This window comes from Pteronotus mesoamericanus, unplaced genomic scaffold (assembly GCF_021234165.1).
Source record: "Pteronotus mesoamericanus isolate MK-2021 breed Mesoamerican mustached bat unplaced genomic scaffold, CSHL_Meso_final contig_639, whole genome shotgun sequence".
NCBI lineage: Eukaryota > Metazoa > Chordata > Mammalia > Chiroptera > Mormoopidae > Pteronotus > Pteronotus mesoamericanus.
The window spans coordinates 678,508-702,932 of NW_026555223.1; the positions used below are offsets into that span (position 1 = coordinate 678,508).

The 24,425-nt window shown below is 55.4% G+C and overlaps 2 protein-coding genes across 5 annotated transcripts; both read left to right on the top strand.

Moving 5' to 3' along the window:
- Window positions 1–438: 438 nt before the first annotated feature.
- Window positions 439–3,334, top strand: SERTAD1 (SERTA domain containing 1). Its single transcript, XM_054580842.1, has 2 exons — window positions 439–566; window positions 2,286–3,334. The coding sequence occupies exon 2, from the start codon at window positions 2,286–2,288 to the stop codon at window positions 3,006–3,008; it is 723 nt and encodes a 240-aa protein (XP_054436817.1). The 5' UTR covers window positions 439–566; the 3' UTR covers window positions 3,009–3,334.
- Window positions 3,335–9,630: 6,296 nt separating this feature from the next.
- On the top strand, window positions 9,631–23,927 carry PRX (periaxin). 4 transcript variants are annotated; one of them, XM_054580763.1, is made up of 7 exons: window positions 9,631–9,691; window positions 13,167–13,210; window positions 13,294–13,392; window positions 13,513–13,638; window positions 15,663–15,819; window positions 19,039–19,235; window positions 19,861–23,927. In XM_054580763.1, exons 4-7 carry the CDS (start codon window positions 13,612–13,614, stop codon window positions 23,737–23,739), a joined length of 4,260 nt encoding a protein of 1,419 aa, XP_054436738.1. In that variant the 5' UTR covers window positions 9,631–9,691; window positions 13,167–13,210; window positions 13,294–13,392; window positions 13,513–13,611; the 3' UTR covers window positions 23,740–23,927. The 4 variants fall into 4 exon arrangements, with proteins under 4 accessions (XP_054436738.1, XP_054436740.1, XP_054436739.1 ...); XM_054580765.1 differs by having other exon boundaries at window positions 19,039–19,973; XM_054580762.1 differs by lacking the exon at window positions 9,631–9,691 and having other exon boundaries at window positions 13,151–13,210.
- Window positions 23,928–24,425: the final 498 nt, after the last annotated feature.

Below are 24,425 nucleotides of genomic sequence, written 5' to 3' on the forward strand. Positions count from 1 at the left end.
CAAGAAGATCCCCATTTAACAGGCTACATATGGCTCAGACAGGTCAAGCATTTTTCCAAGGTCACACATCGAGTAGCGAGTCAAAATTTGAACCCAGGCCACTGTGGCCTAGAGTGTAGATTCCCCTGTTGGGCTGGCTGCGTTAGAAACTAAATTTCTGGGTTTGGCAGGTTCATGGGTAGGTACAAGGGGCCGGTACTTTGAGAGACAAAAAAATCCCTCCCAGCCACTGCCAGGGTACCTAGACAATCCACCTTTTCCCTTCCCACCGCGCAGCCGCCAGCGCTGACGCCCGGAAGCCAATCTCCCCTCCCTTCGAACCTGCCCACAGGCTCCGCCCATCACTGTCCAGGGCCAATCCCTGGGTGGGGGCGGTCTGTCTGGGGAGTGGGCGGTGGCTAAGAGGAGTCAAGAGCCCGGAGTCGTGCGCCGGAGTCAGAACTGCATCTCCCCGCTCGGGTGCTGGTTGCTGAAGGAGGGCGAGCGAGCGATGCTGCCGCCGCCGCCGCTTCCTGATTGGCTGCGGGTGGCTCCCTTTTTGTGCTGATTGGCAGCTGGTGAACTAGGTATGTAAATGAAGGGAAGGGGCCTAGGTAGGGAAAGAAGGGATACCGGTGGCGGGGTCCTTTGGCAGGTTCGATCCCCGGCCCGGTAGGTGTGTGCCGGGGCTGCGTGGATCGAGACGTGCTGGCCTGTAAAATGCCGCCCGCCTCGGCCGGGCCGGGTGAATCACGCCGCAGCCCAAGAAGGGGGCGGAGGCGCCGGCTCCATGGCTCCGGCTGCGTGACTCACCCGCCCCCGCCGCTTCGGGAGGAGTCGCCTCCACTGCCTTCCGGTGGCGAGCGGAGGCCGAGAAGGCAGAACAGCCCACCTGGAATCCTGGCCTGCACGGTCTCGGGCGGCGGCGGGCAGGAACGACAGCCAGGGCGAGGGGTTGTGTGAAGGGTCCAAGGGGCTAAGGAGCCGAAATCTGCGGGGGAGGACCGCCTGGCGCCGCTAGGGGGCGCACGGACCGGGGGTCGGAGTCGGGGTAGGGGGCTGAATTCCTGCGGTTTTGGACTCCTGGGTCTACCAGGAAGGAGGCGAGGACCCAGTTCTGAGTAATGTAAAGAGTTAAGGTCCTTTTGGGCAAGGGTCGGGGACTGGACCCTGTAGGCTGCCCGGCTCAAAAAAGCAGCTTGGGTCTCGGGTACCGAACTCCAAGGACCACTCCCCTTGGGGGAAATTGTGGGTACTCATACTGGTTTCAGTGACCCCCGTGCCCTTCAGGATTTCCTGGCAAGCTCTCTCCACTCTGCCTCCCAGACAGATCCTGAATCGACCAACTTCCTTCCATCTCCATTACCACCTTGTACTCCAAGCCACCATCATCGCCCGCCCCAAAGAGAGTGCAGTAGCCTCCGAATAGATCTGTTCCCGCTTCTCTCCGCACCCCTCATCTTCCTCGAAGTAGCCAAAGGGGAGCTTCTGGAAACCTAATCAATTCATACCAGCACTCACCTCCTTGGTCAAAACCCCTCAGTGACTTCCCACCACACAAACAGTAAAATCCAAACTCCTTGCCTCTGCCTATTCTCCACATCCCGCCACCTTCCACTCCTCCCCTCTCCCCTGCTCTTGTCGCTTGTGTGCTGACCACACTGGTATAATTGACACATACTGGTCTTTTTTCAGTTCAGGCTCATCCTGTCTCCCGTTTGTCTTTGCCTTTGCTGTTGTTCTCTCTTCCCGGACTGCTTTCCCCCTCGTTATTCCGAGGCGGGCTCCTCATGCTGGAGGGCTCATCTCAAATGTCACCTCCTCAGAGAAGCCTTTCCTGACGAATCCCCAGAACCTTTTAGTATCTCCCTAGCACCATCTGTACATTTCCTGTATCTGTTAGTGTCTGATGCATGGTACTCAATAAATATTAGATTGGACTATGTGAAACAGCTGCTTTTGTAGGTTAAAAAAAGTTGAATATTAAACATTTCATATGATTCATTGAAGAAATAAATTATAATAGTTATTAATAATGTTACTTTTTAATAAGAGAAATCGCTATGTACCAGGCACTGTTGTAGTGTTGTAGTGGGGGTTTTTTGTGTGTATATTATCTCATATTCCTCAAATCAGCTCTAGGAAGTAGATACTGTTATCATTCATATCTTAAAGGGTCCCCAAGAAAACCTTGGCTTAGAGAGGTTAAGTGACTTGGCCAAGATCACACAGACAGCAGTTGTCAGAGCCAGGGTTTGGACTTAACATTGACTTTCCATAACTCAGTGACTCCTCCCTCCTCACAGATGATGCTGAGCAAGGGCCTGAAGCGCAAGCGGGCGGAGGAGGAGGCAGAGGAGGAAAAGGAAGCCCTGGAAGTAGACGCCTGGTGGCTGGATCCTGGCCACCCAGCAGTGGCACAGGCACCCCCAGCTGTGGCTTCCAGTTCCCTCTTTGACCTTTCAGTGCTCAAACTCCACCACAGCCTGCGGCAGAGCGAGCCGGACTTACGGCACCTGGTACTGGTAGTGAACACGCTGCGGCGCATCCAGGCATCCATGGCACCCACAGCTGCCCTGCCACCTGTGCCCAGCCTGCCTGCAGCCCCTGGCGTGGCTGACAACCTGCTGGCCAGCTCGGATGCTGCCCTCTCAGCCTCTATGGCCAGTCTCCTGGAGGACCTTAGCCATATTGAGGGCTTGAGCCAGGCGCCCCAGCCCCTGGCAGATGAAGGGCCGCCAGGTCGCCCCATTGTGGGAGCCCCACCCAGCCTGGGTACCTTGGACTTGCTGGGCCCAGCCACTGGCTGCCTGCTGGACGACGGGCTCGAGGGCCTGTTTGAGGACATCGACACCTCCATGTACGACAGTGAACTTTGGGCACCAGAATCAGAGGGCCTCAAACCTGTCCCTGAAGATGGGTCAGGCAAGGAGGAAGCTCCGGAGCTTGACGAGGCTGAACTGGACTACCTCATGGATGTGCTGGTGGGCACACAGGCACTGGAGCGGCCACCCGGGCCAGGGCGCTGACCCCAGGGCTGGGAGGGTTATCTGGTGACTAAACAGTTGGTGGCTAAACCAACTGTCCTTGGAAAAGACACAGCTGGCTCTCCTAGAACAGAGATGGCGGTTTTGGAGAGACAGAATCCGTTTCCAACAGCTTCACCTCCATCCTCTTGTCTCAGGCTGATGGGAGGAGTCTGGGATGGGCCCTCAGGATGGAATGACAGGGCCTGGTGGCGGAATTGTGATGGGACTAGGCCCAGTGCGGGACTGACTCCCCTGAGGTCATAGCCTGGATATGGCTCTCCCTCATGTGGAAAGAGACCCCAACCAGTTCTTGAAATTAAAAACCAGCCCTGGGAAATCTGAAGTCTGTATTTTTCTTTGTGTCTGGGCAAAGGCGAGGGTGAGATAATAACCTCTAACATTTATTGACCACAGACTGTGTACCTAGCACAGCTCTAAGCCCTCGACATGTGTTAACTCATTTAATCCTCATAACAAGATGGGCATTTTTATTACCCCCATTCTACAGTTGAGAAAACTGAGGCTCCAGGAAGTCATCACTTGAGGAGGTGGGTGTCAAACTATGAGCTTTACCATTTTATTGGTCTAGAAGCAGACCAGTTAGGTCTGGTAACAGGCCCTCTAGAAAACTGCTGGGAAGGCACTCATCCAGTGTTCTCTGGTGTGCCTGAATGTCACACTGGCGGTGGTGGTGCAGGTGCCCCAGGCCACTTTTTAATAATGAAATCTAGCCCTTACCTGTGTCTTGAGGGCTGTTGGGGACAAAAAGGAGTTTTCAGGATGAGCCAGAAATAAAAGGACAAATCTGGAGGCTGAATGGAGCCTCTCCAAGGAGCACTGAGAGGCAGCTCTCCAGGAAAATGGTGACAGAAGGGGAGACTCTAGCAACTTTTAACAAAATTCTATGTCTCAAATCTCAAATTGGGCAGGGGGGAATGCTTTTCTTCTAGAAAATATCCAGGCCCCAGCGTGCTGAGGCCACCTGCCTGACCGCCTGTGTGACAGGGCCTGCTGGCCGTGTGTGTGCGCTGCCCGCCGCCCCCGCGGTCCAGCCGCATTCCTGGCCCCGCTGGGAGGGGCCGCACACTCAGAGGCCTGGCACGGGACCCAGCCGGCGTCCTTCCTGGCGGCTGTGGGGGCAGGGCAGCGCCCCGGGTGCGGGCGGGAGGGGCAGGGGGAGGAGCAGAGGGTCAAATGGCGACCTAAGGGGCTGGCTGGGCCTCGAACGGGGCAAACGCAGGCAAAGGGACACCACGGTCGTCGAGCACCAGCGCCAGTCCTCTGGCTGTTAGCTTCTGGAAGGCTGCAGCGGGAGACAACTGGGGGAGACGGGTAGCCTCGGGCCGGAAAGGGGCGGGCAGAGTGGAGCTTCCTGGAGGAGCAGAGGAAGTCGTGCCCATTTCTGGAAGTGGATGGGGCGACCCGGGAGGGGAGTGGAAATGACCCGAAAGGAGCTGGTGCCCAGGCTGAAGGGCTTCCGGGTGTCTGACTCCAGCCCCTGTGCAGTGGGACTCAGACTCAGTTTTGACCCAGACCCACTCCTTGGGACTTGAGGTGGAGCTCAGCAATGCCCCCTGGTGCCCAGTCTGAGGGTCTGTGATGGCGCTCCCTTGGTTTTCTGGAGATCTGTCCAGGGGTTCAGGAGCCCCCCAGTCATCAATGTCTCTGTTTACAAAACCCCGGGGACCCGTCCCTGATGTCTCCTAGTGCCAAATTGGAGAATAACCTGTGCTACCTCCCGATGCAGACAGCCAACCCATTTGACAATGATTCTCCCATCTGCCCCAGTGCCTGCTTGGCTAGTGATGTACCTCTCCCCAGAACCTCTGGGTACAGTTGCAGAGGTTGTGCCCTGCATATAGGCTTCATATTTAAGGAACTACCCCAAATGTCTTGGGCACCATGTATTTATATATTTGTTATGACAATTTCCCAGCAGATGGAGATCAAGTGACTTGGGGCAGGAGCATGTCTTTTGTATAAAAGCGCCATATGGGCTAGGTCAGCCCTGTTCCCATTACCCTGGTGCCCTCAGGTTTATGAGCAGCTCATGCCTGAGGACCTGCCCCACACTTCTCCTGTCTGACCTCCGGATGATTGTGCGGGCTCCCTGGCTCTGGTGTGCCCCTCCGCCCTCAGGCTCAACCCTAGGAGGCCGCGCTACCTCCGCCAGCAGATTCCAGGGCCCACACCATTCCTTGCCGAGCCGCCAGCCCTGGTGCTGCTGCTGCCTTTCACAGAGCCTCTGTGTGTTCCCACAACACTCCCCGGGGCTGTTTCCCCTCCATGGGCATTCACAGTGACCCCCATCACACAGGCATTTCTTTCCTGTCCTTGGTCTTCTTCTTCTCCTCCCTTCCTTCCTCCTTACCTCCCTTCTTTCCTCCTTACCTCCCTTCTTTCCTCCTCTCATTTAGCAAAGATTTATGAGTACCTACTTAGTTGCCTGGCACTGCCTAAATATAAAATCTGACCGCATCTCTCCCCTGCTCCAGACTCTCAGAATTTATCCCAGTCCTCTGGGATCTGAAGTGACTCTAGGCAACGTATCTAACTTCTCTGGGTCTCAGGGTCCCATCTCTAAGCTGGAACAGTAACAGCACACACCTCAAAGGGCCGTTGTTCTGAGGGAAGAGTATTCTAGGAAGAGGGAACAGCATGTGCAAGAGTTAGCAGGTTAGGTACCCTACAACCTTTTCAGGTACCTGTATGCTGCTGAGTTTGACTGGAATGAGGAGGAAAGAGGTAAATAGGCTGGAGGGATGGGCAGGGACCAGATACACAAGACGTTAGATGAGGAATTTCACTAGGGTAAATGTATCTAGAAGTAAAGGGATCTCTCTGGCTGCCCTGTGGACATGGTGGTGAGATGGGACTGGAGGCCAGAAGCCAAGAGGGGAGGCCTAGAGAGGCCTGGGGAGAGGAGGGGAGAGACGCTGGAGAGGACAGGCTGTGGGGCTGAGAAGCTGTGAGTGAGGAGGAGCCTAAGAGGAAACTTAGGGCTCTAGCCAGGGGACTGGGGGATGGTGGGGCCACCCTGGAATGATGACCAGGAGGAGAAGCAGGTCTGAGGTTGACAGCAAGGCCAGAGAGGGACATAGTGAGTGCCAGGCATCTAAGGAGATTGGCCTGGGATTGGAGCTCAGTTGAGAGGGCCAGGGGGAAGGGCAGGCATTAAGGACAGAAGTGAGGGAGGTAACAGTTTCCCTTGGCTGTACTGGGTGGGACCTGGCTCATGCTCAACTCAGACTGGGTGGGGAAAGGGTGGTCCCTGAGCAGAAGCTTCCATCTCCTTCCCCAGCTAGGCAGGATGTCCTGTGTTTACTGAAGTGGCCTTGGCCAGAACTGAGACACTGGTGCCAGCCCCTAAGCTTAACTTCCCATGGCCACACCCTCTTGGTGAGGCAAAGCAAAAGACACAGAGAAAGAAATAGACACATAGAGAATGAGACAGAGATACAGAGAGAGACAGAGCCGAGGAATGAAAACAGAGATAAAGGGAGAAACAGAGACACAGAGAGGCATGCAGAGAGAGACATACCACTCATGACCAAAAAAACCACTGTAAGCTAGGGAAGGAAGCTTCCTTCACCTGCTAAAGGGCAGCTACACAAAACCAGCAGCTAACAGTTTGGTTAATGGCAAAAGACCGAATACTTGATACCATGGTAAGACGCAAGGTTATCTGCCCTCTGAGACGTGGTGAGAGACGGGACAGCACGCACCAGACTCCCTTGTCTGTCTGACCCTGAGCAGACAGGCGGATTTTTTTCCTCAACTCCTGCCTGACCTGTAGTCAGACTCTTTCCACCCTGAACTACTTAAAACTCAGCTCTGACTTTGTCCCTCCTATAGGTACCCAGGGCTCTTGGACAAAGCTTCAGTCCCTCCCCATGGCCCTGCTGACCATGCACCGACCTCTCAGTTGCCCCTCCCACTCTCACATTCACCGGTTTCCCAAAGTAGCCCTTTGCATACAGGCTGTTCCTCTACCTGAAACCCACTCTCATTTATCTGCCACCTGCAGCTTTGCATGAATTCCTATGTATCCTTCAGCGCCAGCTCAAATGTCATTTCCTCCAGGAAGCCCTCCCTGCCCTTTCTGATAGTACCAGAGTGCCAGGCCCTTCATCTAGATCTGAATCTGTCTTTCATATCACTTAGCTCCATGTGTAATAATATAATCTCTCAGAAGTGATTCTGTTGATTACTTTAATGTCTGCTCCCTTTCGACTGTGAGTCCTGTGAGGGCACAGACACTGCTGTGTTCCTAACGTCACTTGGCTCAGAGATGGATACAGAGGAGGTATCTGCTAATAGCTGGTGAATAAATGTATAATGAGACAGATGTGATAAAGAAGAGGCATGTTTGCCATGGGGACACAGCTATGAACAAGGACACAGTTCTCAGCTCCTGGACATTTCCTATGTACTGAGTTCTCTTTGGATCTGGGTGCTTTGCACAGGCTCTTCCTCCTGCTCATAAAACTGTTCCCCTTCCTCTTCTCTCGCCTAGCTTCTATGGCTCATTCAAGTCTCAGCTCACATGTCTCCTCCTCCAGGAAGCCTTCCCTGGCCTCCCTTCCTAGGTTGAAGCAAACATCTTTCCTGGGCTCCCCCATCAAGGCCCTGATGGGCCTCTCTGCCTGTGAGTTCCCATCACAACCCTGGCTATTCTGGGTCTGTCTTCCTGTTGGAATGTGCACTCAGTGAAATCAGGCACCAGCAATCTTGATTACATAGTTTCCCCAGCACCATTGAACACGGGGCTGGGCACCAGACCAGGTGCTCACGGACTGCTGATATTGGATTAAGGACCGCTCTCTGCCCCCTGGTACTTTGCCTGTGCCTGTCCCTCCACCGGAAGCCCCTTCATCATCTTTTTATCCGGCTCCTTCCTCTCAGCCCTTCAGTTTGACTTTAGATGTCTCCTCCTCCAGGAATCTTCCTGAGCCTTCCCCTCAACCCCATAGTGAATTTAGGTCTGTCAGTGTCTCTAGTGCTCAGTGAAGGGCCTGCCATCAAGGGCTTGTGAAGGTTTTTTTAATGAATACATGAACAGATGAATATTTGAATGAATCAATGAATGAGAGAGAGAGAGAGACTGCAATGGGGTGAGGGTCTCCTCAGGCCCATCAGCAGCCCTGACCACGCTGTCCCTTCCACCCCTCCTAGGAGGAGGGTTCTGGCTGGGTTCCGGCCACACCCCAACCCTTGATGGCTGCAGGCCCGGGAGACTTTTCCCAGAGCTCAGCACATTCCTGCCTTCTCCAGCGGTTGAGAGTGGGCAGGGGGCATTTTGGAGAGAAGAGGGGTGGCCCTGAGCATTCTGGGATCCTGCCAACCTGTTCCTGGCCTCTATTCCCTTAGAAGAAGGCCCCAAACATACAGTGTAGTAAGGGGGATGGTTCCTCAGCGGGACCACTGAGCTGGTGTGAGGGTGCTGACTGAGGAGAAGGCCTGGTGGCCTTGCCTGGCTAGACAATGGGGCAAAAGCTGCTGATGTGCATTTTGGGGCTAATCCCTGGCCTCACAGCAGCCCCAGCCCCAGCCTCGGGCTCAGAGAGCTGTGAACATCTGAGGCAGTGGCTGGGTGTGTACAAGGGGTATGTGGGGGTACTTGTGCTTCCTGTGCCACCCGCCAGGGCCTGGTGAGTCTGGGAAGGCTGGGGGCCGGGGTGAGGCCTGGTGGCCTTGGTTTGGGAGTTGGGCAGGTCTGGGTTCAAATTTTGGTGCTATTAGCTACCTGCTGTGAGTGACTGTGGGCGTCACCCTCTCAGAACCTACTTGTCTGTTATGTGAAGGGGACAGAGAGTGTTGCAGCATTTTTGGGGTCCAGCAGAACTGGAGTTGAACCCCAGCTCCACCACCTCCTGGCTGTATAGCTAAAAATTGGGCGTAATTCATCCGCCCTGCATCCTTGATTCTAGGAGCAGAGCCGTGGGTGCCCAGCACAGTATTTAGCACAAGATGGGTGGCTCCCAAATGGCAACTCCAACTAAGCAGAAAAGTGGGACTCGCCTGTGCCCAGTCTCAGGCCGAAAAAACCCTGACAAGTGTAGCCCGCCACCTGATATGTATGGATAATAATGCAAAATAGTTATAAGTGGCATTAAATCTGTGCGAGGTACTTTTAAAGCTTTTTAGCCTCCTTTAACTCATTTAATCTTCACAACAACCTCATGACGTGACCAGTTTTACTATCTGTTTTAGAAATGAAGAAACGGAGGCCCAGAGAGATGCCATTACTTGCCGAAGATCACGTAGACCAGGAAGTGGCTGAGCTGGGATTTTGAACCCAAACTGAGTGGGAGAGAGTGGAAGGAGTTTATTTTAGGGGTCCCAGGAACCAGAGGAGCCATGCTTGTTTCTGGAAACCAAGTGGGATGCTCAGTGTTTAAGCGGCTATAGCAAATCCCAAGAGCAAGGCTCCTGGTGGCAGTCTCACCCCAGGCAAAGGAGTGGTGGCTGTCTCTTGGCTCCCCACCCACTTGCTTGTGAGTGAATGTAGCTGGGAGAGGGGATGTTTGTTTCCCCACCACCCACCCTGTGGTGATGTCATGCCTGGGCAGCCAATGACGGGGGCTGCCCCTCCTCCCCCTCCCCATTCCTTTTCCCCCCTAGCCTGGGGCTGGGGCTGAGCAGACAGACCGGGAGCTCTCGAGGTGTCTGAAGGCCCAGTGGTAAGAGACCAGCCAGCCATTTCCCTCCCTGGCCAGGCTGCGAAGCCTGGGTCATGAGACCCAGGGTCCTGGGAGGTGCCGGGAGGGTGCTTGGGGCTCAGGAGGCAGTGTGTTGCAGGAGCTGAAGGCACAGACTTCGGAGCCAGACCCTGGCTTCCAATCAAAACATTGCCCTCTTTCTGGCTGTGCCGCCTCAGGCAAGACACTTGGCCCTTTGTGCCTCTGCCCTACCATCTCTAAAATGGACTGCCGAACGCCACCTCACAGGGTTGATGGGAGGGTAGGTGAGTTGCTGCTTGTAAAGAGCTGGGACAGGATGCCAGTGGGGAGCAAGCATTTCGTTCCCTGGAATAGTGTGCTGGGGAGGCAGCGCCGATCTTATTGGTGTGAGGTCATGTCTCAACTGGATTTTGTTCCTCACCCAACGTTCCCCTTCTGTAGGGAAGAGCACAGAGCCACTGGTGAGCAAAGGCTGGATAAGAGATACTTTGAGATGTACAGCCTGCGTCCCCACTTTCTCTGAGACTAGTTTGTATTACTTGAGCACTTACTATATGCTGGGAATATTCTAAGCACCTGCAGTGATCTCACAAATCTTCAAAACCACTCTTATTGGCTGCATTTGACAGATGAGGAAACTGAGGCCCTGAAAGGTGAACACCGTGCCCCAGTGTTCGAACCTGAGAAGTGCTAGAGCAGGGATTAACTGAGGCAGCCAGAGGCCACTATGGGCACCCCTCGCTAGGCAGCCTCAGATCGGGTCTAGGGGTCTGGATGTGTCAGGTCACCACCCCCACTGCCATTGTTGAGGCACCAGATCACTGGTAGCCAGAGAAGCTGAGACTCTGAGCGGGGAGAATTCCTAAATAAGGCTGGCGCCAGCCACAGGGCTAACGGTACACAGGGCAAAGCTGGGGCACTCCTCAGTAGGCCCAGCTCAGCTAAATGGCCCTAGGGCCCCTCATCCCAGCCGCTCGGTAAGCATGAGTGGCATCCTAAATGGTCACCCAGGTTGTACCTTCCCCGGGCAGATTTTGCGAGGACTTAGGGAGCCAGGGCAGAGAAGGATCTCTGCACATAGTTAAGTGTTCAAGAAATAGGGACTCAGAATTCCGGAAGCTCAGGGATGTACCAGGGTAGCCCTAGAGGGCCTGCTCGAGAGATGGCTGTTGGCATGTGGAGGGTCCTGCCCTGTCTTGATTCACCATGGGAGCTCTGCTAGATCTTCCTTTGACATGAGTCAGGGATCCCCCCAGGAACCTCCCTACCCTTTCTTCCCTTGCTTAGTACGGTGGGCAGAGCTGGGAACGGAGAGCTCCTGGGGTGGGGTGGGCTTCCTTCCGAAGCTGCCCCCACCCCACCCCACCCCAGGGGATGGGTACGTGGCTCAGGAAGGGCACAGTTGGGCTAAATATAACCTGGGCTGGCAGCGGTCCTGGGCAGGGATGAAGGAGGAGGGCAGTCTCTTGCCCCCACCCCTGCTGAACTTCCTGTGCCAGCCTCTGGGTGTGACCCTCATGCCTGGCCTGGAGCAGGGAGCTTGTGGACAGGAGAGCCTTTCTTCCGTCTCCACTACGTCCCATAAGGACTAGGCTTCTCCCACCCCCAACTCAGGATGTCATGTTGCATCAGGGACTCAGAGTTAGCTTCCCGTTCGAGTCCCAACTTCATCACTGTAATATCCTCTCAACCCTCATTTGCTCCTCAGTAAAATAGGGTACCATGAGGCCGTGTCTGTGCATGAGGCCATGTCTATAATGTGCCTGCCTGGCCCAGGGCTCGCACCACCGAGGTCCCTCTCAAAGCGCCCATTTCTGGCTCCTTCACAATCCCCCTTTCCTGCCCCTTCCCAGTCCCACTCCTGCCCCAGGTGCTTTGCTCCTTAGGCCTCCTCCAGTGCTCAGAGCCGCCGATACAAGTTAAGGTGTAGAGTTGGGGTCAAGGGCACATATCCGAGCTGTGTAACCCCAGACAGGTCACTTCTCCTCTCTGAGCCTCAGTTTCCAAGCCTAAAATAGCCACCACATCCAGAATGATTACGAGGTCTCTGGGTGCCAGTGCAGGGCCCAGTTCAGAGGAAATGCCCAGATGTGGAAGCCAACCCTCCCTGGAGCTAGGGACTCACAGGGGAGGGTGGGGAAGGACACAGACCAGGACATCTAGAAGAACCAGAGAGGAGCTCTGTGACACGGTAGGGGGCCAGCCAGTAGAGTTGGTACAACTGGAACATTGAGGGGGTCCCTGTGTCCTCTCTCCTGATCAGTGGTGGGCTCTGAAGGACCATTGTGCAACTGGGGGTGGGTGGGCAGGGGTGGAATGTGACCAGGCACAGCAGACGGACCATTGTCTGAGGGAATGTGCCGCGTGAGGCCTGACCTTTCCCTTGGGAGTGGGGCTGGCATGCTGGCATATGCCGGGTGGGGGCTGGGAAGGCAAGGCCAGAGCGGGGAGGCTGGGGCGGGGGCACAACATCCATCCCCGTAGCCCCGGCAGGGCCTCTGGGAGGCTATATGCTAATCCAGCTCTGCCTCCTTGCTGTACTGTGTGACCTAGAGCAAGGTTCTTGGCCTCTGAGGGGCTAGGGTTTTCTGCAGTGAGGTAGAAAGTAGAGGTCTTCGCATAGGACTAGCAAAGAGTGACCGCTCAATACCCATTAGCTATTATCAGTATAAGAGGCTGGAGCTTTCAGACAAGTTTAAGTCTGTGACCCAGCCTCAGATATCTTCTTCACAATGGGTCCAATCATTGTATTGACCTCATACGGATGTTCTGAGGTCCACGTGCTATAAGCCTGTGAGGCATTTGACAGGGTCATAGAAAGTTCTTAGTAATAAGAGCAGATGCTTCTGAAGTTACTTCCATATACCTGGCACTTTATTTATTTTTTTTAAAAACGTCATTTATTTTTAGAGTTGGGGAGGGAGGGAGAAAAACGTTGATCAGTTACCTCTTACACACCCCAACCATGGACCTGGCCCACAATCCAGACACATGCCCTGACTGGGAACTGAACCAGCAACCTTTCAGTTCATAGGCCGGCACTGAATCCACTGAGCCACACTAGTCAGGGCTGCTGGGTACTTATACTTAGTAACTTACTTGACCCTTGCAACAGCCCTGCAAGGGAGGTGCTCTCATTCTCCCCATTATTTATAGATGAGGAAACTGAGGCACAGAGAAGTGAGGTGATTTGTCCACAGGTAGTACATGGGATGGTTATAATTATTGTGAATTTGGCCCTCTCAGTCCACTGAGGTGCTTGGCTCAGGGGCTCTGCTGTCAGACAGGCCTAGGAGTCAGTTCTGGCTTTACTGTTTGTTGGCCAACTGTGTCACCTTGGGTAAGGGTCTTCCGAGTCTCAGCTTCCCGAACTGTACTGTGGGGATAGAGTATTGACAGGGTGCAGTAAGGGTCAGGCACTCAGGAAGTGATCAGTGGGGTTAGCTGATAATAATGTTCACGTTATTCTTCTTAGAGCCCCAGACCCAGGAGGTCCAAGGAGCTGGAGGTGACTCTGAGGTGAGCACTGGCTTGTGCCACATGCCCCTCCCAACCCCTCCTTGGCCTGCCTGGAGCCTCATGCCCTTTTGTCTCCTTGGCAGGCAGCAAGACCCCAGAGGAAGGGTGCGAGTCCCGCAGACAACTATTCAGCACCCCAGGCTGGGCTCCTGTTAGGAGGGGGTGCCTGTGCCCAGGCAGTGGTGAGAGGACAGCTGGGGGCAGCCCCTCCCCTTGTGATACCGCCTTGGCCTCTCCCTCTCAGCCCAGCCTCCTCACCTCACCGTCTCCTGGCCTCAAGCCTCCATCCTTGTCCCCTGCAGGCTCAGAGGCAGCTGCTCCATGCAGAACTGAAGTCTGTCCTGCAGCAGAAGGGAGAGAGAAAGCAGAAGCCTGGTGCCCAGGTGACTCCCAGTAGCGCCATGGAGGTCAGGAGCCGGAGTGCTGAGGTGAGTACCCACACATCCTCCAACGGGCACTTGTGGGGCCTGGGTGGGGGGTACAGGCTGGGGAAGTGAGGATACACTCCCTGGCTTCTCTGTGCCTCAGTCTCCCCATGTGCGAAATGGAAATAGCAACAGGGCCTATTTTATGGGTCAATGTGAGGGAAAAAAATGTAACATATGTAAAGTGCTTAACACAGTGCCTGGCACAGACTAAGATTCAAAGCAGCTAATTCATTGGAGCAGAACGGAGTTATATTAATAATGAGCTAAAGAAAATTGATCAGAAACCCATCATTGGAAGCAGCAGGATGGTACAAGGGTTGAGGACATGGGCTTTGGGCTTAAATTCCAACCCTACCACTTCAGATGTGCAGCCCTGGACAGGCGACCTGACCTCTCTAACCTTCAGTTTCTCTACCAGTAAAATAGGGCATGATCCCAACTTCTGAGGGGTGTTGAGGACTCACATAAGATATCTGCACAGGGCCTGGTGCCTAGGAAGCCTCCTTGACTGTCAGCTGCTGTCACTGTTAAGGAGATAAAGCACTGGCATTGATTGCATTCTACCTGATGCCAGGCACGGAAGGGGTCTACTTTTACAGGAGCCAAGCTGGCTGAGGGGTGGCAGGTTGTGTAAAGTGCAAGGAGGTCACTGCCTACAGAATGGTCTATGGGCTCTGAGGTCACAGACCTGAGGTTGAGGCCCAGTGGCTTAACTTGCTGTGTGGCATGAAGCAAGTCGCTTCACTTCTCTGAAACTTTGTGTTCCTGTCCACACTGTGGGAAGGATGAAATGAGGTGCTGCACATAAAATGTGTAGCCCAGGGCCTAGGGATGGTGGCGATCGTCACGTCGCCCCCTGCTGCCCTTATCACAACTCTTCTTACCCTTTCTCTGCCCAGCCCTCTAGTCCCAGAGCCACTGCTGTGTGGCATCTGGCTGAGACCTACTTTCCTCCCTCCAGCCCTGGGCTCAACTCCAGTTTGTGCCAGCCTGGGTGCCTTGCCCAGTACAGCATCCTCTCGGATGCCTACTGCTTTAGGTCTCAGCTCACAGTCAGAGACTCCTTCCAGTACACCCACGTTACCCTACTCGACAGTAGGGAAACAGGCCCAGAGAGGGCAAAGTTCTCCCCCAGAGGCACAACGCAGACTGGGTACCTAGGCAGTAGTGGAACTGAGGTCTCTCGCTGCCTCTTCCGGGAAGCCCAGATGTGAATCCCACAGTGTGCAGCGGGCCCAGGGGCAGGTCAGCCCCTTTGACAGTAAATACCAGGAATACCAAGTCTGCTAGTCCACCACTCATTACCCTTGCGCCACCCTTTCACTGGATTCCCTCTCCCATGGGCGTTCTGCAGGTCTTGGGGTCATAAGATTCCACAATAGGGCACAGTCTCACACACATTCAAGCTGCCAAGGAGGCCAGTCCAACCCCCGCCCCTCTGTTTGGCACCACTTAAGGGTCCGGAATCCCATCCTCATCCCTACCCCTGTTCTGCGGTTATTAAAGCCCCTCCCCATTGCTACTGAGACTCTGGGTCCCCACGCCACCGTCACACAGACAATCTAGCCATACCCCTCTCATACCTTTGGCCCCTTTGCTGGAGCCCGTGCGCTCTACCCGCTTGTGCTCTCAAACTGAGCGCCACACTCCTAGCCCCGCCCTCCGGAACTGGCCACGCCCCATTGAGGGCACAGCTCCGCCCTCTATATCTGACCCGCTTCTCAGTCGCAACTCAGGTTCCCTCTGGCCTCCCCTACCCACCCCGCCTCGCCCCCAGGGGCTTCGGAAAAACCGCGAGCCAGAACTGCGGCTGAACCTTTCCGCGGGGCCCTCCTGAGCAAGCTCCCTTAGCGCTTCATTATAGGGAACATGCCGGAGTGCGTGGGCCTGTACGACCTCCCTGAGCCTCGCAGAAGGATTTGTGTCCTAAGGACCGGTTTAAGAGACGCTTTTAAGCGGGATGGCGGGCTCTGGGCGAGGTCTCGTCCTAGCGTCCAGTGGCGACCTCCCACCGTCCTCCACAGGAGCTGAGGCGGGCGGAGTTGGTGGAGATCATCGTGGAGACGGAGGCGCAGACTGGGGTCAGTGGTATCAACGTAGCGGGCGGCGGGAAGGAAGGAATCTACATCCGAGAGCTGCGCGAGGATTCGCCCGCTGCTAGGAGCCTCAGCCTGCAGGAAGGTGGGCGGGGCGCGGAGGTGGGGCGGGACCTTACACGGGGGTGGGGTTAGGAATCCGCCTCGGGCCCCGCGGGAGGCCCGTGACCAAGAGGCGGGGTGAAGGGCTTGGGGCGGGGCTTTGTGTGTTGGCCTTGTGGTGCTTCATTGTCTCAGAGCTGTATTGTTTACTTGTGATCTTTTTGTGCCTCGGTTTTCTCATCTCTAAAATGGATTCTGGTACTTACCTCAGGGGGTTATTATGTGGATTAAATGAGTCAGCATTTGAAAACACTTAGCACAGCTAAGTGACACACAGTAAGCACTGTGTAAGTGCTAGTTATTGTTTCTGTTGTTTGGCCTGGAGAAAAGAGGTGGAGTTAACAATTTGGAGGGAGTGGAATGGTAGCTTAGTAAGGGATGTCTTAGGTAAAATGGATAAGACTGATGTGATTTATTTATGCAACAACTATTACTTAAGGTCTTCTATTTCCAGATATTGTAGGTGCTTGGGCTACTACAGTGAACAGAACAGATAACACTCTCTGCACTTATGGAGCTTACATTCTAGTGGGGCAAAAGTATGTAAAATATATACTAAGGTAGAAGACAATATATACTGTAGATGCTGGGGGAAGCTGACTTTTTTTAAAAAAAATTTTTTGGAGAGAGAAAGGAAGAGAGAGAGAGAAACATCAATTTGTTGTTCCACTTATATATACATTTATTGGTTGACTCTTGTATGCGCCCTGACCAGGGATCAAACCTGCAACCTTGGCGTATTTGGTCAACGCTCTAACCAACTGAACTACCCAATCAGGGCCAGGAAGCCGAATTTTTAAATAGGGTGAGCCAAGAAGGGAGGAAAGGCCTTAAGGAAGTAAAGGAAGGAGCTATGTGGCCATCTGGAAGAGGATTCTAGTGCAAACACCCCAAGGTAGGCCAAGATAGAAGTGTACCTGGCTTGTTGGAGGGACAGCTAGGAAGTCAGCGTGGATAGAATAGTCAGTGAAGAGGAGAGAAAGAGATGACATCAGAGGGAGGGAAGTTTTTGGAGGACTTTATAGGTAAGGACTTTGGCTTTTAATCTGGGACAGTTGTGAGTGGAGGAATATTAACTGTATTGAACTAGTATATTAGAGGTAGACAGTAGGGGCGGGGGTTAAGCAGTAGGGAGACCAAAAAAGAGGCTACTGTGATTATTTAGGTAAGAGATGGTAATGCTTGGGCCAAAAAGATGTTATTGGAAGTGAAGAGACGGGTTTGGATTCTGGATTTATTTTGGAGGAGGAGCCTTCAGGACTGGATAGAGTGTGATGGAAAGAGAGGAGTCGAGGAGGATGGTAGTCTCACAAATGGAGCATACTGGGGCTGGAGTTTGTTTGGAGGAAGACCAGGAGAACAGTTTGGATTTGTTAAATGAGAAGTACCTGTTGGACATCAAGATGGAGATGTGCAAGGGCAGTTGGACATATAAGTTTAGGCTGGAGGAGAGAGTGCCGGGCTGGAGAGATACACTTGGGAGTTGTCAGCTTATTAATGAACTTTAAACTCCTAAATCTGGATGAGCTTCTCAAAAGGGTGAGTAGAGCACATGGGTGGAGAAGACAAGGGGTCTAAGGCCTGAGCTCTGCGTCAGTGGATCTTTAAAAGATCAGGAGGATAGGGAGGAACCATCCCAGGAGGTTCCAAATGTGTGGCACCCTAGAAGCCAAGCCAAGCAAGTAGATGAAGGAGAGAGTGAAATTTGGTCACAGGCTGAGGGGATAAAGTCTGGGACTTGACTATTGAACTTAGCTATGTAGATGTCATTGCATTGGACCTTGAAAGGAGCAGTTCAGGGTTCTGGGATGGGGTGTCAGAAGTGTGATTGGAGAAGCAGAAATAATGCAGCTAGACAACTCAATGCATTTTGCCATTAAGGTGAAGAGATAAATGGGACAGGATCTCCAGGTAGAGTGATATCAAGGCAACCTTTCCTATGTAAGAAACAATGATATGTTGTATGTTGATGGGAATAATATAGAAGAGAGGGACAAATTAGTGAGGTGGGGAAAGAGAGGAGCATTGCTGGAGGAATTGCCCTGAGCCAGGATTGGGCCAGTTCACCTTTAGGAACAGATGGCAAGTAATGGGGTGGAAGCTGCTGGAAGTTCTCTTCTGATTCTGTTTTTTTCAGTAAAGGAAACAAAATCAGGGTCTAAATAGCTTCTCCCCTCAGCTGCCCATTCCCTTTTTTGAGCAGTCCCCTCTTCCCTCACCTGCCAGGACTGAGGGAAAGGAGTGCTAGAGGGTGGAAGCGGGGGAGCAGGGGAGAAAGGCTTCACGGGACAGGTTGGGGACAAAGTGATGCCAGCTGTGCTGAGGGGCAGATGGAGAGGACAGTGGGGGACAAAGCTTGGGTAGACACTAGCAGGAAGAATTTGAAAGACGTATGTACCGTGACTGGCTAGAGGGGACCTGAGCCTATAAGGAAAAGAACCATGTCGGGAAGGGTTTTAAGGGACACTAGTGGAGGAGAGACTCCTTCTCTGCTGGCATTTTGAGTTGTTAGTGGGGTGCTGTCTTCCACTGACAGACAGATCCAGAATTCCTGGTCTTGGCTCCTCAGCACTTTGCCTCTTGACCATTTCTTCTCCCACCTCCACCTATGGAAACTTCATTCTTTCCCCGCCGCTTCTGCCTGATCTAGTTCCTCCCCAAGAAGCCATGCCCTCTAAATGCTAGGGCTCTGGGCCCTGAACCCTGTAGACAGATGTCCCACAAATTGGGGCATGGGAGAGGGGCTGGGGGACCCCATGACTCAGCCATGGATTCCAATGCCTAGCCCTCTCCCCAGAAGTTTCCTGACAGTCCTATGTCTCCACCCTTCACAGCTCTACGTACATTTTTAAACTTGGCCAAAGATGAAGAGAATATTGTAAATATAAAGTTTAACTGTTTTTTTTTTTTTTAAGTCAGTGTCTGTAATGTGAGGATGGGGGAGGGGAGTGGAAAGACGACAAGCGTGGCCTGAGTCCGTGCAGATTGTTCGGTAGGGAAGGCGGGGCTAAGGCCAACGGGCAAGGCTTCCGTAAGTGTTTGAGCTTCAAACTGGGAGGCTTTGCGAATCCCGCTAGGGGATGGGCGGAGACAAAATTTTGGGCGGGGTCTCGCTGTGCGGGCTCCTGGGTGAGTGGGAGGAGCCAGGCCTGGGTGGAGCCGGGAGATGCCCAGGCCCCACTCACCTCCACCTCGCTTGCAGGGGACCAGCTGCTCAGCGCCCGCGTGTTCTTTGAGAACTTCAAGTACGAGGATGCATTACGGCTGCTGCAATGCGCGGAGCCTTACAAGGTCTCCTTCTGTCTGAAGCGCACTGTGCCCACCGGGGACCTGGCGCTGCGGCCTGGGACCGTGTCTGGCTACGAGATCAAGGGCCCACGGGCCAAGGTGGCCAAGCTGGTACGCGTGCTTAGCCCGGCCCCGACGCCGGACTGCCCCAGTGATCCCGTCACTGCGCCATGAACCCTACTCCCTTACACTGCGGGCCAGCCTTGCCCTGTGTCTTGTCACTAACTCAACCCTAATCCCACCCTTTATTTCCTGTTCTGTGCCCTCTAAACTCCTCCCTAGGAAGGGAGACCCATCCATCCCAAACCGGGGACCTCACCTGCTTTGGAGAGGTATTGTCACCTTCAGCTCCAGGCTTACTAGGGGTCCTGAACCAGGGGACTCCAAATTAAGATGGCACATTTCAGCCTGATTGCTTCTCACTCAACTGCTGAGTGGCCCTGGATAAGTTTCTTTCCTTCCTTAGGCCTCAGTTTCCCCATCTCTAGAATGAAGGCATTGAGGAAAATCCTGAATTTCTACTTCCCTGTTCACTTACTGTAAGATTCTAAATTAACGTTTTTGCCTTCAGGGGCAGTATGGTGAAATGGCAGGCAGGTAGTGGGGATAGTGTTTTGAGGACCAGATGTTCAATTCATCACATCCCCAACCTGGTACAATACCAGGTGGGATTCCCCCTGCCCACCCCCGGCCTCCCACTGTCCCACCGCCTCCTGCCTCTCTCCTCTCTCCCCAGAACATCCAGAGTCTGTCCCCTGTGAAGAAGAAGAAGATGGTGGTGCCTGGGGCCCTGGGGGCCCCTGCAGACCTGGCCCCTGTTGACGTCGAATTCTCCTTCCCCAAGTTCTCCCGTCTGCGTCGGGGCCTCAAAACCGAGGCTGTCAAGGGTCCTGTCCCAGCCGCTCCCACCCGCCGGCGCCTCCAGCTACCTCGGTTGCGAGTCCGAGAAGTGGCTGAAGAGGCCCAGGCAGCTCTGCTGGCAGCCGCTGCTCCTCCCCCAAGGAAGGCCAAAGCGGAAGCTGAGGTGACAGCAGGGGCCCGTTTCACAGCGCCCCAGGTGGAATTGGTTGGGCCCCAGCTGCCAAGCACAGAGGTTGGTGTCCCCAAGGCCCCAGCCCCCAAGGGGCTGGGGGAGGAGGCTCCAGCAGCAGAAGCCGCCACTGGCTTTGCCCTACACCTGCCAACCTTTGGGCTAGGAGCCCCTGCTGCACCTGCTGTGGAGCCTGCAGCCGTAGGGATTCAGGTTCCCCAAGTGGAGCTGCCCACCTTGCCCTCACTACCTACTCTGCCCACACTACCTTGTCTGGAAACCCGAGAAGGGGCTACAGCAGCACTGATGGTTCCCACCCTGGATGTGGCAGCGCCTACCGTGGGGGTGGACCTGGCCTTACCAGGCGCGGAGGTGGAGCCCCGAGAAGAGGTGCCCGAGGTGGCCCTGAAGATGCCCCGCCTCAGTTTCCCCCGCTTTGGGGCTCGAGCCAAGGAAGTAGCTGAGGTCAAGGTGGCCAAGGGCAGCCCTGAGGCGAGAGCGAAGGGGCCCAGACTTCGAATGCCCACCTTCGGGCTTTCTCTCCTGGAACCTCGGCCCACTGCCCCTGAAGCCGCTGTTGAGAGCAAGCTGAAGCTGCCTACCATCAAGATGCCCTCCTTTGGCATCGGGGTCTCGGCACCTGAGGTCAAGGTGCCCAAGGTCCCTGAAGTCAAGCTCCCAAAAGTGCCTGAGGCCGCCCTTCCAGAAATGCAACTCCGAGAGGTGGTACTTCCAAAAGTGCCAGAGATGAAACTCCCAAAGGTGCCCGAGATGGCCATGCCAGAGGTGCGGCTTCCAGAGGTCCAGCTGCCAAAAGTTTCTGAGATGAAGCTCCCTGAGATGAAAGTCCCCGTGATGAAAGTCCCTGAGGTGAAAGCCCCGAAGGCACCAGAGATGAAACTCCCCGAAATGAAGCTCCCGAAGGTGCCTGAGATGGCCGTGCCTGAGGTGAGACTTCCAGAGGTGCAGCTGCCGAAAGTCTCAGAGATGAAGCTCCCGATGGTGCCCGAGATGGCTGTGCCTGAGGTGAGACTCCCAGAGGTGCAGCTGCCGAAAGTCTCAGAGATAAAGCTCCCCAAGGTGCCCGAGATGGCTGTGCCCGATGTACCCCTCCCGGAGGTGCAGCTGCCGAAAGTGTCAGAGATGAAGCTCCCGAAAGTGCCCGAGATGGCCGTGCCCGAGGTCAAACTCCCAGAAGTACAGCTGCCGAGAGTGTCAGATATAAAGCTCCCCAAGGTGCCCGAGATGGCCGTGCCCGATGTACCCCTCCCAGAGGTACAGCTGCTGAAAGTGTCAGAGATGAAGCTCCCCAAGGTGCCCGAGATGGTCGTGCCTGAGGTGCGACTCCCAGAGGTGCAGCTGCCGAAAGTCTCAGAGATAAAGCTCCCCAAGGTGCCTGAGATGGCTGTGCCCGATGTACACCTCCCGCAAGTGCAGCTGCCAAAAGTGTCAGAGATGCGGCTGCCAGAAGTGCAGGTGCCAAAGGTCCCAGAGGTGCAGCTTCTGAAGGCACCTGAGGTGAAGCTGCCCAAGGCTCCAGAGGTGCAGCTAAAATCTGCCAGGGCAGAGAAGGCAGAGGGGATGGAATTTGGCTTCAAGATGCCCAAGATGACCATGCCCAGGCTAGGGAGGGCAGCGTCCCCCTCACGAGGCAAACCAGGTGAGGAAGGGGCCGAAGTCTCAGGGAAGCTGGTGACACTTCCCTGTCTGCAGCCAGAGGTGGACAGTGAGGCTCATGTGCGTGTCCCCTCTCTCACACTGCCCTCAGTGGAGCTAGACCTGCCAAGAGCACTCGGCCTGGAGGGGCAGGCCCCAGAGGCCAAAGTGGGCAAGGTGGACCGAGCAGAAGGCAAAGTGGCAGCAGGAGCTGGGGAAGGGGCCTTCCGGATGCCCTCCGTTGAGCTCGTCACTCCACAGCTGCCCACAGTGGAAGGCGAGGAAGGGCGGGTAGAGGTGATGGAGATGAAAGTCAAACCTACCTCCAAGTTCTTCCTGCCCAAGTTTGGACTCTCAGGGCCGAAGGTGGCCAAGGCAGAGGCTGAGGGGGCTGGGCGAGCCACCAAGCTGAAGGTGTCCAAGTTCGCCATCTCACTCCCCAAGGCTCGGGTGGGGACTGAGGCTGAAGCTAAAGGGGCCGCAGAGGCAGGCCTGCTGCCTGCCCTCGATCTGTCCATCCCGCAGCTCAGCCTGGATGCCCACCTGCCCGCGGGCAAGGTGGAGATGGCAGGGGCTGATCTCAAGCTCAAGGGGCCCAGGCTCACCCTGCCCAAGTTTGGGGTCAGAGTCCGGGACACCGAGGCAGGAGAACTAGTGCCAGGGGTGGCTGAGTTGGAAGGCAAGGGCTGGGGTTGGGAGGGGAGGGTGAAGATGCCCAAGCTGAAGATGCCCTCCTTTGGGCTGGCTCGAGGGAAGGAGGTAGAAATCCAGGGTGGGCATATCAGCCCTGGGGAAAAGACAGAGTTTATCGCTGGTCAGCTTAAGATTCCCGAGGTGGAGCTGGTTACACTGGGGGCCCAGGAGGAAGTGGGGGCAGAGGGGGCGGCGGCCATCAGTGGGGCACGGCTGTCGGGCCTGCAAGTGCCCATGACCAGGCAGACAGGCACTGAGGGCCAGGAGGGGGTGCTGAGGATGCCCCTGGGCATCTCCCTACCGCAGGTGGAGCTGACCAGCTTCAATGAGACCAGTCTAGGTGCCACCTCAGGGCAGAAGGTCGAGAGTGCGGTCCCTTCAGCAGAGGGCACAGCAGGCTACAGGGTCCAGGTGCCTCAGGTGACCTTGTCTCTGCCCGGAGCCCAGGCGGCAGGTGGTGAGCTGTTGGTGGGAGAGGGTGTTTTCAAGATGCCTGCTGTGATGGTGCCCCAGCTTGAGCTGGACGTGGGGCTGAACCGAGAGGCACAGGTGGGTGAGGCAGTCACAGGTGAAGGTGGGCTAAAGCTGAAGATGCCCACACGGGGGGCCAGAGCTGGGGCTGGAGTTGAGGGGCCTGGGGACCAGCCCGCAGGGGTCCCACGAACCTTCCACCTCTCACTGCCTGATGTGGAGATCTCTCCACCTGCCATGGGCAGCCATGCTGAGTACCAGGTGGTAGAGGGCGAGGGAGATGCTGGACACAAGCTCAAGGTGCGGCTGCCCCGGTTTGGCCTCGTGCGGGCCAAGGAATGGGGTGAGGAGGGTGAGAAGGCCAAGAGCCCGAAACTCAGACTGCCCCGTGTGGGCTTCAGCCAGAGCGAGGCTGCCACTGGGGAAGGCTCCCCCAGCCCGGAGGAGGAGGAGGAAGAAGAGGGCAGCGGAGAAGGGGCCTCTGGTCGTCGAGGCCGCCTCCGAGTTCGCTTGCCCCGTGTGGGCCTAGCCACTTCTTCCAAGGCCTCTCGGGGGCAGGAGGGTGAGGCAGCCTCCAAGTCCCCTGGTGGGGAGAAGTCCCCCAAGTTCCGCTTCCCCAGGGTGTCCCTAAGCCCCAAGGCTCGGAGTGGGAGCAGGGACCCAGAAGAGGGTGGATTCCGGGTCCGACTGCCCAGTGTGGGGTTTACAGAGACAGGAGCTGAAGGCCCCACCAGGATGGAGGGGGTTCAGGCTGCGGTTGTCTGAAGTCCCTGGGCAGAGGGAGGCTCCCCTCCTGTCTTCCATCCCCACCCCTGTTTTGTGTGTGATATAACCAGCACTAACCCTCAGAGGGCAGGGAAGGTGGTGACTGATGGGGAAGGGCCGGGGAGGCCTCATGCCGCCTCATTGGCAAGAGTGTCTGTATCTTGCCATACCATGTGAATAAATAACTCAGAGGTAGCCTTGTGTCCGGTCTCCTCTGTACACGGCGGGAATAAGGGAGGGTGCAGAGAAAAAAATCCCTGAGAAGGAAGGAGGGTGACTTGAGCCCGGCCTGAAGGAAACCCGTGCTGAGACACAGGCCGGCCCTGGTCTGAGGAGAGTCGGGGCGGCCTTGGGGCCTGCCCTAGCCCTTCAGAATTCCCAGGAGCCTCTGAGCAGGACTCTGGGAAGTTCCCCAGCAGAGCACAGAGGCAGGCCCCCTCTGCTGGGACTACACCTGTCCTGGGGAACCCCACACTAGCCAGGACAGCCCCAAGGGCCCTAAGAGAACAGACTGATTGCTACCCACCTGCCCTCTGCTGGCCATTTCTCCACCAACAAGCGCGCCGGCACATCCTGGCTGTTTGCTGTCTGGCTGGTTTGACTGCCTGGTCCACCCGGCCCCGCCCAGGAAGGCCCCTCCTGGCTCTCCAGCATCAGGGGTTCAGAGCCTCCACTCCAGACATGTG